Source organism: Gymnogyps californianus, chromosome 16, assembly GCF_018139145.2.
Source record: "Gymnogyps californianus isolate 813 chromosome 16, ASM1813914v2, whole genome shotgun sequence".
NCBI lineage: Eukaryota > Metazoa > Chordata > Aves > Accipitriformes > Cathartidae > Gymnogyps > Gymnogyps californianus.
The window spans coordinates 12,862,031-12,880,037 of NC_059486.1; the positions used below are offsets into that span (position 1 = coordinate 12,862,031).

General features: G+C 39.7%; 1 protein-coding gene across 1 annotated transcript in view; it reads right to left on the bottom strand.

Annotated features, from left to right (window-relative positions):
- DNAH10 (dynein axonemal heavy chain 10) overlaps window positions 1-18,007 on the bottom strand; it is a 58,920-nt gene that overhangs the window by 16,412 nt on the left and 24,501 nt on the right. The window contains 26 exon segments of the mRNA XM_050906417.1: window positions 133-269; window positions 1,036-1,217; window positions 2,086-2,260; window positions 2,827-2,988; window positions 3,638-3,835; window positions 4,248-4,328; window positions 5,130-5,333; window positions 6,276-6,447; window positions 7,098-7,286; window positions 7,599-7,766; window positions 8,845-8,938; window positions 9,312-9,484; window positions 10,160-10,420; window positions 10,961-11,113; window positions 11,523-11,668; window positions 12,597-12,716; window positions 13,200-13,416; window positions 13,733-13,867; window positions 14,381-14,503; window positions 14,633-14,768; window positions 15,068-15,226; window positions 15,394-15,512; window positions 15,682-15,873; window positions 16,755-16,901; window positions 17,011-17,199; window positions 17,768-17,920. Coding sequence (XP_050762374.1) covers window positions 133-269; window positions 1,036-1,217; window positions 2,086-2,260; window positions 2,827-2,988; window positions 3,638-3,835; window positions 4,248-4,328; window positions 5,130-5,333; window positions 6,276-6,447; window positions 7,098-7,286; window positions 7,599-7,766; window positions 8,845-8,938; window positions 9,312-9,484; window positions 10,160-10,420; window positions 10,961-11,113; window positions 11,523-11,668; window positions 12,597-12,716; window positions 13,200-13,416; window positions 13,733-13,867; window positions 14,381-14,503; window positions 14,633-14,768; window positions 15,068-15,226; window positions 15,394-15,512; window positions 15,682-15,873; window positions 16,755-16,901; window positions 17,011-17,199; window positions 17,768-17,920 — 4,185 coding nt within the window.

Here is an 18,007-nt window from a genome sequence, read left to right on the forward strand (position 1 = left end):
ATAGCTCTCCTAAACACCTCTTTTTAAGCACTTCAAAGAGGAGAAATGGGCAGTCTATGAAATTGTCAAGTATCATTTTTCTCATCAGGATCATGCTTCATCCTCCTCTGAGTTTGAATCCACACACTTTACCTTTTCTCTCTTTGGCTTGACTTCTTTAACTACATCACAGTAGCTCATCACTGCTTCAACAAACTTTAACATTCCCAATCCTGCTCTGCTAACAAGTTCCATTTCACTGAAGGTAGTATTGAGATTCTTTAACAGAGCTAAATAGGCAAACACAAAAATATTGCAAGTGAGTTGAATTACAGCACAGAAATCCTCAGAGAAATAGCTTTCCCTACCAGCAATATCGAGCAATGCTGTGACAGACAATATGAAACATTTATCAGAATATTAAAGAGACTCTGACCTTAAGATGAAGCTACTGGGCTGTAACAACACAAGCACAATATTGCTAGTGATTTCTCAAGTTCTTTTTCCATGAAGGGAGTGCATTCAGGAGTTGATCAGCATGTCTGAGGATCATGGTTTCTTTTCTCTGCAGCAGTCAGATGCACTTTTGTTCAAAGAGCCAAATTCCGCTCTTAATGGAACTACTCTGGATTATGCCCTCGTGAGCATGTGCAAAGTTTGGCCCATAAGCTTTAGATATAGCTTATCTTCTTTCCACTCTGTATATATCACATTTTAATTGCCACCACATGGATGAGGTCGTAATTCTACTAAGTGGCTCAAAGCAGACAGCAGGCCTGCTCAGCTATTCTGTTTGTTTCTTGCCTGCTCTAAACCAGAGTGTGTAAGACCCTAGCTAAGGTATAAACTGGATGTAACACATAGCAGAAGGTCTTTGAACTCTGAAAAATCCAGTCATCCCAACAGTGCAACATCTGCAGCATTGCGGACAGTGCTGTCCCTTTGCACAAAGTGAATCCCACCCTCCCAAACAACACTGGAAGGATTGCCGCTGACATGGCTAGTCACATTAACAAGATCCTACGTTCATTCCAAGTATACAGATCAGCAATTTACCTCGGACAGATTTCACTTGGTTCTGAGTAATTCCATCAAAATCTATCTCCATCAGGGATCGCAGGAAATTTGCCTCAGACATCATTCCTTTGGCTGTCTTCCAGTTTAATTCTTTGTAACCTCTCATTATAAGAACACATTCCAAAACAGCCTGCACCTGCTTAGGGGGTTTTGCAAAGGATCTGGAAAACAGATGAACGAGACAGTGGAGGAGAAAAAGGAGGAGACAAAGCACATCATGCCAGACACGGGTACTTCCCATTAAGAGTCACTGCAATACAACAAGAGCTAGTACATAAGACATCCTACACAAAGCGAAAAAGATAACCCATGCCAGACAAGAAATTATTAACTAGTCAAAAGCTGAAAACCGATTCTTGTATTCAGACAATTTGATCAATGAAATACTAAAGGATTTCAACAGTGGAAGGCCTAAAATCCTGAGCCATGATATTCTTCCCTAGGGCAGTGAAGCAGCTGTCCACTGGGAGAAGCAGTACAGAAGAATCCATAGATCTATGAGAGAAAGGAAACTAAACAAGTGTGGCAGGGAAGGGAGAGCCGTTGCTATTTCGGGGAGAGCCAAGGACTGGATGTGCTTTTATATCTATCCTCAAATACAAGATGTATTATAAAAACACAGGGAGAAGTTAATTCAGCAGAGAAATACATCTTCATGCTGTCAAAGTATCCCTGAAAAATAACTGGTATGTGTTCCTGTTCACACAGAATAAAAACAGAGGAGGAATGAAGGGGCTTGGACAGCCACTGCTCAGGCAAAAACCACAGCAGTTTCTAGTGCATCAGACACAGAGCAGAGAAATATGGGGAAGACATCAAACAAAGGACTGGAAGAACAGCCTTGAGGGGAAGTCCTGGGCTAGGAATCAGGGGATTCTGTTGTCACCTCTGCACCCAGACAACCGATGTCCTGACCTTCACCCATACACATGCAGGTGAGAAAGGTGAGGCTAAGGCTCAGACCCTGCAAACAAGGGTGTCTCAGTGAATTTCCAAGAGTTTCTAGTACTGTACATCTAAATGAGTCACCTGATCTCAGTAACATCAGACTTGTCAAGCTTCTGAAGCTCCAGTTTGGCAGCTTCTAAAATAGGCATGACTTCAGCCAAAGCTGTCTCAGCAGCCGCCTTCTCCATAGCAATAATCTTATTCTGTTCCTCTATCTCCACAGCTTTTTCTTCAGCCAGTTTTTTCTTCTCCTCAGCTAGGAATTGTAAAGGCAGGACCATAAATGGATTATTCAACTTCGTACATAGAACATATACTAATATAGATTTGCTCTTGGCTGAAAATCAGAAATTACCGTCAACTCAATACCTTTTTGTTGCTAGCTTGCCAATGTTTACAGTTCCATCACCAGGTTAGGAACACTGTTAGTGTTCCACACAACAGCATACATCATCTTTTCCTCCCACGCTTCCCTCTGTTTTTCCTCTAATAGTAATTTTCTGAATCCAAAGGTCCCTTTCTTGCTAATGCCTCTTTCCCATGTTATGCCCTACACCTTGGAAAGGGAAGACAAGGGCAGGCGAACATAGTATTGAGTTGTGTGAAGTCCTGTAGGCCAAATACATAGCAAAGATGGCAATCCGGGGAAGATAGGGGACCTGCTCTTCCAGCATGACATTAGATCAGCACAGATAGAACAAGAAGGTTACCTCTAGAAGCAGCTGGAGCTCTTAGAGGGTCTTCCAACCCAACCCAACCCAACACAGACTATGTGAGCCTTGCTTAGCCTGTGGGACACTTCAGTAGTTGTAAACTACCTACCTACTTCTGTGTTTGCTGAAATCTCTTGTAACAAAGCCTCACAAGCAGCTGATTTTTCTGCTAGCACAATCTTTTGCTCGGCAAGTTTCTTGTTCAGCTCAACCAGCTGTATACTAGCTTCCTTCAGTTTAACTAAGCCCCCATCCAACCGTTTACATTGCGCTAGGTAGGAAAAAAGGGAGAAATGTTAGTGATTCATTGATTATGTACTATCACACAGCAACAGACAATCTCACAGAAGGTAAATATGCTTATAGGTGCACTTTGCAGCAAGGCAACCTCGGTTATGAAAGGAAAATGACTCTGAGAGATTTTTCCTTTCCTAAACCTCCCACCCAAGATGGTGTTCATGTCACTTGAGCTGTGACATAGTGGCCCTGTGCCACAACTTGCTTTCCATATTACACTGTTCATGTTTTATCTGCTTCACATATTTCAGTGCCCACTGACGTATGAATAAGAATTGCTGCTTGAGGAAGAATGTCAAAACTTGAGCTAGGCTGAGCTGGTATTAGATTTAATCGGACTCTTCCCCAAGCAGACGAGTGTCTGGTTTGGAGATTCTGGCTCTGGTTCATGCACAAAAGAATTTGAGGCGAGCCCACCATTTGACAGACAGTCTGAACATTCACATGTGGCCAGGGTATTGGTCCAATGTCAAAACCAGATGCCAGCACAGCATTTGAGATAGTACTGATAAAATTATTTTTGCGTAATGTGGGTAATAGGTGGGATTCTCACCACAATTTTTTTTTCTTTTTAAAATATTTAAATCACTTATTAAAAAGTAGAAAAATCTACATAGCCTTACCTAAAATGAACTCATTTTTCTCCTCCAGCAATTTTGAGTAAGTATGGATAAAATCAAGGTAATTCTTTGGTGTGACATGGTTTCTACGTCTCAGTTTCTGCAGAAACCTCTTGCTGAAATCCCCTACAGATTCATGCACCATGACCATGTGCTCAATCACTGACTTGGAGCTCTCTGATGGGATGCGTGTGCTATTTCCTAAAATTGGGCAGAAGAAATAAAAAATTTCAAAGGTTTCGGTTTTTTTTAAAAGTATGCCAATTACCATCTTTCTTATGTACATCTAAGCCAGGCACAAAAAAAGTCTGCTTTCTGGGGCAAAAAGCAAGATCGAGGCAGAGTCAGAAGAGACCCTGGGCCTCCTGGTAGGCAGGCCACACTGTCTGCAGGGTTGGGAACTTGAATTTTAGCAATTTTTAAAATCTATTTGAATAAGAAACTTCCATCCAAAAACATTTTTTGACTGGGATTTGGCAGCACCCATTTAGACTCAGGGTAACAAGCAAAATGGGAAATCAAATTATGAAATCTACAATAACTGCAAAGTAAAGAATATATTTCTTAGGCTATCCCAAGGGTTAATGGGTTAAAATACTGACATTTTACATACCGACAAAGGATTGTGCAACTGCATACAAGGCCTGGGTGGGCCAGGGCAAGAACCAGTCAATACCAGTGTTGTTGACAAGACCTTAAAATAAAAGGATAGTGTTATCTGAAAAATTCCTTTGTAAAACTAGACCCTAATCTGCCAGGCAGTCCCACGCTTAACTTTATTTGCATCAAGAATCTGCAGGATCTGTCTTATTCGACTCCTGCTTAGCAACAAAATTTACCACAAAGTCAATACTTCCATTTTGATAGTAAACAATCAACTTTGCACCTGTGTCCTGCTAACCCCATCGTACTACCCTTTAGGCTGTACCATTCTACAGGATGCAGTCAAGAGCTGCAACAAGGTATTTTAATGCCTGGGTTAGGATTCCCACCCGTACCCATCTTTCATGTGTCTCTTCACACTCCCAGGACTCCCTTCAGCCACCTGCTGAAGCACAACATCCACCAGGCTCAGGTGTTTTTTTCTCTCAGTGGGTGTCCCTCTCACCATGCCCTTTTTTTGGCTTTGGATACAAAAATGTTTCTCTTACCACCGTCCTACTTTCATAATGATTTAATACCATGCATTCTTCTGTAACCTACAGAAGAGAGGCTGCAGACACAGGCTGTATATTTCCAGTTCAGTGAGGATGACCAATTGATTTCTAGCTGTTCAGCTGGAAAATGAACTGATCTGGTAAATGCTAATCAATAATACTCGCTGATATGTGGTAATTAACTGGAAAAAAAAGCATGCACTGCAAATCCTTAATCACGAAACCTGCGCTGCTTAGCTTTAGCTGCCAGATATCTCTGAGTGTCCACTGGAGATTTTCTCTTGCCTGCAAACCTGTATTTCACAGGGAAGGGACTCAGCCGTGTGTACAATTGATACCTGGGAAGTTTCTGCACCACGTTCTCAGACTGTCCCCCACTGGGGACATTCCCAGGACAATGTGAAGGTTGCTTGCACATTTGTTTACAAAATATTGCCAGACACTCTCTTTAGCTGGGTTCACACCAGCTTTAGCAGCTTCATCTCCAATCTGACTTAGTATTGTGTCTTTTTCATCATCTGGAAAAAGGGCTGGCACCATTCCTGTAACATAAGGACAGAAGAATGCTAGTGAGAACAACCAGTAAGAGAAAACCATATGGCTGGGGATAGGGCAGATCCCAGAGTCACAAATTTTAAACCTAGTTCTGCAAAAATGATTCTGGGTAGTTTTGAATGAACCTATTAATCTCTCTGTGCTTCTCCTCCTCCCCCCAGCCCCCATGGAAAATAGAGAGGCAGTACTTAGGATGATGCAAGGGGATTTAGAGGAATAATTATTTCATTTTTGTTTGGGCTTCAGCAACATATACAAAATGTCACAAGAACATAAAGTGCTTTTAATTCTGCAAAGAAAATCTTCATTAGTGTCTACAAACCATCAGTTCACGTTTTCATTCTCTCAATCACATGGCAAATATTGCATCAGTTGCCTAATGACAGACATAAGCAGACCAGGAACAGGGAAAACTAGACCAAGGAAAGGGCTAAGATTTAACACATCTGTTTTCAAATCAGACTGTGTAGGACCTTCTATAGAGAGGGTGGTCGCACAGTGCCAGCTGCTGCTCATTTTCAGCTGCTGCATACACTAAAAGATACTAAACTACGTTTTAGGACATATATATATAAGCAGTTGCTGCAGTTCAGGTGAATGCTATTCAAAAGCCAATGGGAGAAAAGGTGGGTTTGTGGCCAAACGCAGCTGAAGTTATACCTCAGTCTTGGAAGAAATCTGAGACTCCTGCATCATCGTGATCAGCATGAATTACCCTATAGCCTTCCCAGACACATATAAATGACTGTAAGAAGACGCCAAAAAGCCATTATTAAGGCCAAGATCATTTCAGGCCGTACTGAAAGGTGTAACTAACTAAAGCAGCAGAGGACACAGGGTGAAACAGTAATAGCTGGATCAAGGGCACATTTGAGATTATGAGTCACAAATAGATACTGATCAGGGGTAATTGAGGCTGCCTGTGCCACCTGAAGTTAACATGTTGTTGATGAGTTCCAGGAAACTCTCTTCTGCTACATGGGCATCTGTAAACAAGAAGGCCATTGACTTGTTCTCAATACCCAGCTTCTGGTACAAATTTTTCAAATCTTCTCGGAAATTATTTTCTCCATATCCTCGACTCAAGATGATCTCAAATACCTAAGGATGCAAACATATACTGAGAAGACACAGATGGACCCAAGACATGATGGTAACTATGAATTTCAATTAGACTGGATCAAGGGTTTTGGTTTGGCCCCTATCATCAGTAAATGTGTAAGTATCAAAAAAATTATGCACTACATTCTTTTTAAAAATTACATTTGTACAACCCTGCAGGATTGCATTTTCAAAATTGCTTTGTGTTCATCCTCCTTTTTTGTTCTTCCCTTCCAAGCCTCTAAGAGACTGAAAGTACCTCTGAGAGAGGAACATTTCCTATCATCTGAAATATTACAGTATCAATCACAACAAGGTTCCTCAAGCAGCACTGGAGTGCTGCTGTAATACAGATAAGTAGCAAAAGCAGTAGTTAGGGACTATTAGTTGCTCAGCATCAAGCCCATCCGTGTTTTCTGTCCCTAGTGCCAAAACCCAGATTCAGGCACTGACAGCTTCCTGCCCAGATCACCCACAGTCATCATCTTAGACCTCCTGGCAATCACCTCACCCTGTTTTTCTCTCCACAGGGAAGAGATGGCAGCCTGATCTTATCTTGACTGACTTCCTTCCCCACCTCCATCAATTTAATCTGATCACAATATTGCTTTCCTTGTCTTCGTTCACTGCAAAGATGCAGGGTCACTAACCTCACATCCAGCTGTATAGGCAGCCAGTCTCGTTAGAGACTGCTTTCCTGAGCCTCCCACTCCTATGAGCAGGGCGTGCCCATGATCCATCCGTATGATGCGATGTACATGGATTAAGTGCTCCAAAGCATCATCAAAAAGAACCAGATTCATTTTAATATTAACTTCGTTATATTCCTCCAAAATCTCCTGTACAGAAAGGTGGACAGAATGTTACTAGGAGACCAATGAAACAATTAATAACATTAATAAAATAACAACCCATTTAGCAGCATTATTCCTTTCCCCTTAATCAGGGAAAATAAACTATTGGAAAACACTGCCAACTCTGTAGCCGATCCTCAATTTTCATTACTGCAGACCTCAAATGGGTAACGGGGCACATAAAATTCTATGTGCACACAGAAAGAGAACAGATTTCCTACAGTTTGGGGCAGGGTCCTGCCCATTCGTCAGGCACAGAGACAGAATCAGGCACAGTTCCAAGCTCATGCACACTACCTGAAAGAGAGCTTTTGCTGCATCATAGTCTTGGATATCTTCATAAATACGAGGTTCTCCTTCACTCAGTGCCATTCTGAAATCTCCAAAAAGAATAGGATCCCTCATGGCCTGCTCCAAGTCATCTCTGAAATGCTTTTCAATCAGGTTTTTTATATGACCTTGTACCTTCAAGGATATGAAATGAGTCAGGCAACACAACAAAGCAGATGATTCTGAATCCAGTAACACTTAGAAGGGTGATAATGCAGATTCTTGCTCAAATACTGACTGATGTCAAGGGGATACTTATGTCACTAGAAGATCCAAAGACCACAGCCTCCTATTGTGTTCTATGTACGATCTAAAATGATCTAATAGGCAGTTCAAGAATCATTCAAGTCAATGGACTGCAGAAGTTTAAGACAGAAAAGGATAAGCCTGTTAAAAAAAATACCTTCTCATATATTGGTGTAAATATTATATTAATAAACCTTCCTTCTCACCATTCATAGATGTCTTGCCACCAAGATTTCTCACAAATCTTGTAAGTCTGAATGAATGTACAAATACAGAAAAGTTGCGATATAATTATTCTGAGTTGTGAAAATTGAGCTGGAAATGTATCTTTGTATGTTAGAAGAGAAAGTTTTAAGCAGAAAAATCTGAAGCCATCTTAATCTACCTCTTTTCATCTAAGCAAGTTGCTTCACAAGTTGCTTATATGTAAGTAAACTTCACCCCAATTCCTCCCCTAATCTCAAGGTATAAAACTGGCGTCATTCTCTCATGTGTTTTAAGATATAATTTGCAGCATTTTCCAGTTTGTGTAACAGCCAAAACTGAATCCATTAAGGACTCTGCTCTTATCCTCCTTTTTCCTACTTGATTGTATAGTATGTATATACATTCTTATACAATCCTTCCTAAAGGAACATACTGACTTGAAGCAATTTCCTGAGTTTTCCCCTGCACTGCTTTCACACTTTGCCACCTGTGCCACTGCTAACCAGTTTTCCCAGACAGGCAAACCGAGTAACACTTTCCATTCCTTCAGCAGATCTGCTCACTTAGTCTGCCATAGTCACTTTATTTTAGAAAAGAAAACTCCATGGGCCATGTTTGAAATTAACGGAGCAACATAGTGGTTAGACAAGTCTGCACTCTGACTGCAAGACCTGAGTGCAACAGCTGGTAATGTTGCTGTTGCAAATTAGTTGCCATAGTAATAGTCAGTGACTACTAAAAATTGAAAGAAATTACTCACCAATGCTTTGTCTGCTTCATTAATCAGCCTGTCATGGAAAACCCTCAGGCACTCATTTCTCCAAACTCTCACCATCTGGGTCACTGTTTGAAACCTGAATTAACATCACAATATCAGACTGCACCAAATGAGCTGACATGATTCCTGAGGCCATATGGTTAACAACACTGACCAAATTCTGGTTTGACTTTTTTTACTCTTTTCGGTTTTGTTCTTTTCACAATAACTAATTTGCTTGCATTTTTACCTCTGGATGTCTTATTTAAGAAAGACTAATGCATCACTGTTTGTCATCAAGAGTAAGATCACAATTTAGAATGTTCCTGAACATTTTCTCATTGTGGTGAAGGTTTAATGAAAAGTGACCAAATGTGACTGATTTCCTGTACCAAATTACCTCATCTTCACCCAGATTCATCCAATATAAATAGGGGTAGGACCACTGAAGACAATTTTTCTACTCTTACCTCTCTGGAGTTGTAAGAATAAGTCCATTATAGACCCTGGAAAGATCCCGCAGGTTAAAGATGTAATGGAATTTAGAAGGAGTAGGGGGTAGGTCACAAATAATCATTTTGTAAAGCTCCAAAGTACACACAGTAATCTTGTCAGAGATGGTTGATATAGACTCATTAAACACCTGCAAACATGAGAAAGAAGAGGTGTTTTCATGAGACTGCCCAGAGAGAAGTCAATGCTATTAAACATATTCTGCTTTCCAGCTTTTAAACCTCCTTGGTATATTTCAAATAACTGAGGGCAAACATTTTCAGAAATTCATATTCCTCTGTAGTATGAACATTGTGCAGTTAAATGTTTTGGGCAGGCCCCAGCTTCACTCCTGAGCTTGCACGGTGCTGAAGATAACATCAAACTCCATGACTGGAATTTCCACAGCACTTCTATAGCAGAAAAAATAAACTGCTCTTTTCTTATATAATGTTGCAGGTTACTTGCTAGTAATGCAGTCTACTGCATTATATTAAATTTTTCATTGTCATTCAGGAAAGATTTTGCTGACCTTTGTGTATTTGGTTACAGGGACCATAACTGAATCGTTCACAGGTTTCAACCTATGAAAAGCACCAAGTTTATAAATTATCTGCTGACTTGAATGTTTGCATATTACTCAAGAATTTATCAAAACAGTGTAAACCCATTGAGAAAGAGAAGAGGAAGGGAAAGGTTTGCATGAGGTTTTAAATATAAGAAAGCCTGATAACAGAAGATTTCAGGTCTTGCGATAACACAGAAATAAATGTCTATTTAAAAATAATAAACCTGTTGAGCAATCCTATAAAAACAGTGAAATTACCGCAGTGTGGCCTTTCAGGATGGAGGCATAGATCAAATTCAGTGATTGCTCAGAAGGAAAAGGTACGTTAAAAACACTGAAGAGTGAGATGAATCGAGGGTCAACTTCATTCCGACCTCCTCCAGCTTTCCCCATGGCAGCAATAAAACCCAGGTCTCGAAGAAGTTTACAGTTCATCTCCTTACCACGGTCATACAAGAAACCTTTTTCTAGCAGCAGCTTCAACAGGGCAATGGGTTGCTGTGTGCCATACTCATCAACCTTTGTAATACAAAAGAGTCAAGATGTTTAGAGCACAGTACATCAGCATGCCAATTACTGCTATAAATGTGGAAATATTGTGCTCCATACTCAGGAGAACATTATAAGGACTAAGTGACACTTTGTAAAGTTCTAGCACTGATTGTGAACATTCATTCCAATGTCTCCTATGGGAAAAGTGCCTCTTCTCTGAAATAAACTAAATGCACACATACTCTTTTGCTCCATTTGTAAAGAGAAAGGGATCGTTTCTACAATACACAACCTGTAGCCAATATCAGGCCATAGAAACATGATTTTAATGGCATAAAGAAATGATCCAACAGCATCTCTCTTACATATAGGACAAATATTGTAACAGACAGAAACACCCCCTACTGCACACAGGTCCAACTCTTCTGAAGATCCTAAGCTGAAATCCAGTTATGCACTTACCATGAATCTCCTTGACTTGTGATTCATTGGATCTGTGTATGAAGGGACCACATCAGTGCCACCCCAAATGTTTCTATACTACCTTGCAAACTATTGGCAGCTTACCCTTGGCATGTTCATATCATCCATGAAAACAATGAGACGTTTTCCCATAGGAGGGCCGTAAGTGTCTTTAGTTCGTTTCTCTACATTTGTCTCTAGGTTTCTCTGAATGTCCATTGATGTTGTACGAGAAGAGAAGTTAATTACTAGCAGCAGCTGCAAAGGGGAGGAAATGGATAAGAATGGATTTTTACCTGTTCTTTTTTTTAACGAGACCATCCAAAAAATATTCTTTATATTAGACTATCAGACATACAGGAAACACTTCTGTGGTCCATTTATTCACTTGAATTACAGATGACAAAGAAAAATAATCCCCTTCTTAGCACTTCGATAATACATATTTACTTTATAAAATTAAATCTGTACATGATAGAACAGAACAAAACGTCTTTGATCCTGAAGGATTCTCAAATCATTCACACGCTTTGGGTCTGGAGCTTGCAGTCACGTTACTAATGTCAATATTGCTACCCACAGACTCAGGCTTCACAATGCAAATTTAACACAAGGACAAAGAATGAAAACACAGCTCTACAAACAAGGCAAAATGCCTCATACATACATTAAGGTCTTTGTTCAGATTGTTTAGGAAGTTTTGTGTAGTTGCTGTTTTAGAGGTACCCGATTCACCTACAAGAACAACTGGGCGTTTTATTTTCACCATCTGTTCTAGTAACCAAGTAGTGCGTGTTGTATCCACTGTAGGCACTGAAAAAGATCATCAATATGATAGCAGGTTAAATTAAAATGCAGTACAGCTCGGGGATTTATATTTATAGAATAGTGCTGGATCAGACTCTCAAGGTATTAACATGCAGTTGCACAAAGACATAATCTGAAATATCAACTCACTAACAATGTTGAAAGAAAATTTTAATTGTTCAACCATCTCTTTTCAGCTTTTATCATCGGGATCTTTTCTCCTATAGATACATTAAAAAAGAAGTTATCTTCCATATAGGAGGGTCATGGACTGGTTAAGCTCCATTTAATCCCTATTTCAAGGATATAATCAGGATTTATTTGGATCATAAGCATTTTCCCAGAACTCTACAAAGATGAATTCTTTTCTATGTGAATAGCCTGCCATTAGGAGCAACTTTAGAGATCATACAATTATCTCTTGTGTCAGTGAAGTTAACCTGTGCTTGCTAAAGTATTACTATAAAGTAACCTGCCTTAATTTGTCCTTAACTATGAAAAGCACCTGTCACCATTATACAGTGCTTGAAGTAACAACCAGTAACGGCCTTCAGAATGTAATTTTTATCTACCAAGTACCTGAACCATGGAGCTGACATTTTTCCTAGAGTTTCTGGTAGAGCAGACTGTGAATCTTTGCTATTCTGGCCTGTAAAAGGCATTATTAGCTCCTAATAAGTCTTATTAACTGAAACAAGCTTTTCATCCTTTCCTCATTTCTTTATTACACAGTGCTGTAAGTATCAACTCTATTCCTGCTAAACTACTATGAGAAGAACATTAAAGAAATTGATTTGTGCCATCACAAGAAACTGAACCTGAGTAGGTGACCTTCAGTACAGGAAGAGGATGTCTCATGTTAAGCGCCATGCACTCAGTGGTGGCACATTATAAATTAAAGGCATGTCATCATTGTATTTTATCTTACACTCACCTAGAATGTCAAGAAATTTCACTTGAGGCTTATGAATATATTCAGGAACAAGTTTCATCCAAGGTACCCACTTTTTTTGAAATCCATCAAAATGAAAGTCATACAAAGTTGGCAGCTGACCTGCAAACCATTAAGCAACTGGAGGTTTTCTAGGACACTGAAATATTTCATAAGAAAATAATCTGATTGAGATGAAAGTGAAGAGTAAGATTCTGGACCAAGCTGGGCAACACTGTGTTCTGTTAAGTTACTTGTCATTTAACCCAGTAAGACATGATCCAAAATTCTCCTAGTCCAGCACTTGGATCATACTATCGCTTTTTAAGCACCTTCCACTGGCTTTCCTTTCACGTTTTATTTTTCCTTTCACTGTTTATCTCTTCAGCTTGGCATAGAAAAGTACTGTTCTGTGAGGACAGACCAGTAGCTGAGAGTCATCTAGCATCAGTATCTCTACATGGTTTTCAGTGACAGTCCTTCAGAGAGCATATCTTGCAGCCAGGATAGCTAGCTGGAAGGAAGAACAATGTTCTGCCTTCATGGAAACTAACACTTTTCTAAGATAATCAATGGGATTCAGACTAAATTATGACAAGATCCTACCTGGTAGCTCCCCTGGCTTAGCCAGGATGTTGTCATCATGAACAGTAGACATGCAGGAAATACGTTTAACATTTTCATCAAATTTAATTCTCCCAGCATCAAGAAGAGCAGCACCTAAGGAAGAATACAAAGCTTCCAAGAAAAAACACTCCAGAACATCAGGATCATCAGGCTGTACCACAACTAGAGCTTCCAGCATCACAGTCAACTGCACCACCTGTTGTAAAACAAGACAAAACTGTAAATAGAATTGCCATTTAGCTGCATGAAAACTCTTAATATGTTTTCAGCTGTTTGAGTGTTTGCTGATATTTTGTCCTTACAGGTGTATCTACTGATATGCGTATTAATGACAGTAGAAGAGCATTGTTAGGAACTGACTGTTTCTTTTGTCTCTTGGTGCTCATCACTAGCAAACTGACATTTCAGCACAGATTCTACTCCTGTGCTTTCCCTGGGAGGTTTTTACTCTCTCCATCATTCCATTTCTCTTTTTAGTTAAACTTTTTCAACCTTTACTCTCTATTCCTTACCATATTTAAATCTGTTTGAGGAACAATGGTCTTCAGCCTTTCTCCATGTCTGCCATCCACAATTCCCTCTACAATCATATCAATAAGGTAGGGCACATATTTTTGAAAGAGACGATTCAATTCAATTCTCTCTTGCTGAGGAACAGAAAGGACAATAATTCAGCACACAGAAACCTGGAGAGCCGATTTTTGACAGCAGAGCTTCCCATCAATACCTGGCTGACCAAGTACAATTGTTCTTGAAGGAATCAATTCTACCAAAGACAGTGTACAGTCACATGAAGAAATGTGACACTGTTGTATGGACTGGGTTTTCATCAGGTGAGGATCTGCATTCATCAGGTGCTAGCAACTAAGTTGTCCTACTTCAATTCCCTGTGGACTTGAGGTTTTAATCTAAATGTAAGAAACAAGGACCTAAGCAATTTTGGAGATCAGGTAAACCGATTTCTTGGTTCTTCACTTCTCAGAAACAACCAGAAGTTAGAAAAGCTGGGAACTCTCTTTAGCCCTCTGCTGCAGGCCTAGCGATTAGATTTCTTGTCAGAAAATCAGTCTGCCTTTACAAAGTTGTTTTTTTTTTTTTACAGCTGTCTACAGTTCAGTATTTAATACAGATACTCTCTGAACAAGTGCAGAAATTCCCACCTCATTTTCTCTTTCTTGGATCCACTTCTGCCAGTAGGGCTTATACTTCAGATTTTTTGGATCTACAAAGACCATTCCACAGCGGGATACCGTGGCAGGAGATGCATACTGTAAGTCACCAACCTATAAAATCATCATACAAGATAATCGTACACTTAAACAAAGAACAGCCACAGTAAGTGCTTTTCAGGCTTTGTAGACCCATCTGTATCTAACCCTTCCCATGTATTAAACGGTACAGTCATCACTTACCTCAAACAACAAAGCACAGTGTGACTGAAGCCTAATCCGCTCCCCATTTGCCAGGGTGAGTAACTTGTTGTCATCCATGACAGAATTCATGTTTTCAACCCAGAGAGCATCCACATCTCCATCAAACAGAATGTACCTATGGATACAGGAGCCAAGGGGCACTGACTAATCTCTGATTTTACTAACATATTTCAGAATTCAGATGTGCCATCAATGGTGTCAATGTCAGTCCAGGTGTTTTGAAGCCTCCCATTCATTTTTTATAATTGCATGGTTCCCATCACTGAGGCTAGAAACTCACAGAAGACAGAAAGACCCCTAGAGACTTGCTATTTATTTTGCATCTGTTTTTTAAATAGTGCAGTATCAAATATATTAAAAAAAAATTGATGTAAAACTCAGTATCTAAAAATCATCACAATGATCTCTAGCTACCTTCGCTCTTTCTTGTCAGTAGGCCTGTTGATATCCCGAAAAATGTTTGACAGGACTCCGTCTGTCCAGTCTCGTGTGGTAGGGTCAAGGATCCCATAAAGCTCAATCACACTCATAGCTTTAGGGTTCAGTGTGTAAAGCTTTGTCAATAATCCCAGCCTAAAGATACAGCAGAAAAGCAATATTAAAATGACACAATACCATCTCATGTTAACCCACGCAAATATTATGGTCAGCTATTGATCCTGTCATGACTACACAGGGCTGAATAATGCAGTCTATGCCATTTTACAACCTGATTTCCAGGTATCAAATTCTATACTCACTTGTTTTGGGCCTGGCACAAAGCATTAATGACAACTGACTTGCCACCTCCAGTAGGTCCAACTACCATTGTAGTGTGACGAGTTAACATTGTCTCATACATCTGAACTACTTTATCCACCTGAAAAATAAATATTGATTCAACAGACTGCTGTCCATAATTCTTCTATGGACAGGATCAGCAGCTGGTCTATATCAGCTAAGCTTTCCTGGAGCCACTCCAGAGTGCAGCAATGCATATCCAGCCTAATGTTTACAACAAATACTCAAGCAATTAACATTGTTTATACCTGGACTGGTAAAACAACATAACCCCCTTCTTCCAGCACTTGTTCTACAGCATCATTAAAGTTAGGGTAGCGGACTCGAGGGCAATCCAGGCCAGGAAACAGGTCAGAGATTAAGCCAAGGAAGAGAGGTACATCTTCAAACACAAATTTAGGAAGATTCATATCTCGTAGAGCTCTCATCAGTACAACTTCCTAGACAAAACATAGCAGAATCAATCTTTACCAAATAGCTAACCAATTATCTAATATGTAGTAACTTCAAACATCTCTAAAACATATTGCCTGATTACTTCAGTACAGCTTTGAGAATGTCTTCTTGGCATCAGTTACTAGTGGAAACAAAGGTTATTTTATAAGGATTAAGCAGACCAATAGCTAAGAATAATGCCATATTAACCAAATGCCAAATGGCTGGAGTGGCCCACACCACAGCTTCCCTGATTTGATGTTAAAATAACCAACAGTTTTATGAACATACCCAAGTTCTGTAGTCCCCTTGAGACCATCATTTAGACCCCAACTTCCTGCCAACCTGCAATGTGTATCTGTACATAACTTTATAGAAGAGTTTCCTTCAGCTGTCTCCAAGTTTTCAAGAAGAAATTTGAATAAGAGTTTTCCTAGGGAACTGGGTATCACAACCGTACATATAGAAATAAAAAATAGGTGTAGAAAGAAAGCCATAAAAAGCAATACAGTATTGAAAAACTTTCATTTGTAAGTCTACTGTACTACTAGAGCTACACAACTAACAACTGCATGACTGGAGCACTCACTGTTCAAAAACAGCTTTTGCTATTCATCCAGAGACATTCATCTGGCTATTTGCATCCTGGACTTAACAAGAAGTAAAATACTTCATTTTCTATAGATTTCCATACTTTGACTTGAATTCTGATGGTAACTCGCTGGCAGAGGGCATGAGAAAACTCAGTAAGAACAAAGTGAAATAATAAGACAAATAACACCAACGCTCCTATTTTCAATGCAGACAAACTACAGCAGATGTGTAAACACATCCCCTTCCCAGTGAAAAAGATGATCTGCCCAGGGAAACTAAGTAGCAAATCTACCTCACTGAGGTCTGCTGATCCTCTTTTCAGTTCTCCAGCCATCACCAACACTGACTTAAGGGCCCGCAGTCCAAAATCATAATGATGTTGTTTAGAAAGCTGTTCCTTTGCCAGCTTGTATAGCACTGTCATCTTTTTGGCAAGGATCTGTTTGAGATTTAAGTTAGAGAATCACAAATGTGTAAGTCGCAACCAAACACTGGCCATGCATACATGGGTGTGTACATGGGTATGGGTAGCAATAAAATTTTCTTACCTTTGCCATAAGGAACCCTTCAGAAAAGAGCATGATTTCACAGATTTGCTGAAGATCTGGTACAATAACAACCACAGGCCTGAACAAAGCTTTTACAGACTCAGGGAGTTCAGTCCGGCCAGCATAACCAGGATTCATCGTAATAAAAATGCCCATACGGCTATCAAGGGTAATTTCCTGTCCTTCAAACTAAAGGCATAAGAAAACGTTAGAACAATGTGTATTTGGAATTGAAATAAATAGTACTATTTGCTCAAAGAGAAAACCAGCAACACTGGGGCACCCACTTAGGACAACATGTTAAAATATTTAGCTTTAGACAGTCATCCAGATACATTCATCCCACTGTTTGTATCTTGGATATAAACATCAAGACATTTCACACTTCTCAATCAAATTTTCTGTCTGAGCGTTCTGAATTCCAGTAAACATCAGTAAATGAAGCCTCACAATCCACATCAAGTTAAGTTACTCCTCTCCCTAATTACTACTATACTATTATCCCGTTTACTTACTATTATCCTATGTAGCTTACTTTTATCCCACTTCACAAAGGAAGAACCTAGCAAAGGATTAGGAAATCAGCAAGGATTGAACATCTTTGAAACCGAGAGTACCTACTCTGGAGGTTGAAATGTTCCACACAAATGAATTACAGAAGAAGCAGCCCTTTGATCTAATGATGGGGTCTAACCCTGAATCTTGGCCTCAAAAACAAGATCAGCCTTCATAATTACTTTTCTTTTTTAATGTTTACCTGAAATGTTTTCAACTGATTCATTAAAGCATTTCGAATAGTCTGAATCTGAGAAGAAATGACTGAAAGCACAGAAGCATCAATACGATTGAATTCATCAAAGCATCCCCATGCTCCACACTGGGCGAGACCAGAGAAAATTTTACCAACTGCCTAATAAGAACAACAAGAAAAACTTCTCAGCAATGAATATATAAAACATTCAGCGTCAACAAACTTTGGAGTATGCTACAACTCTTA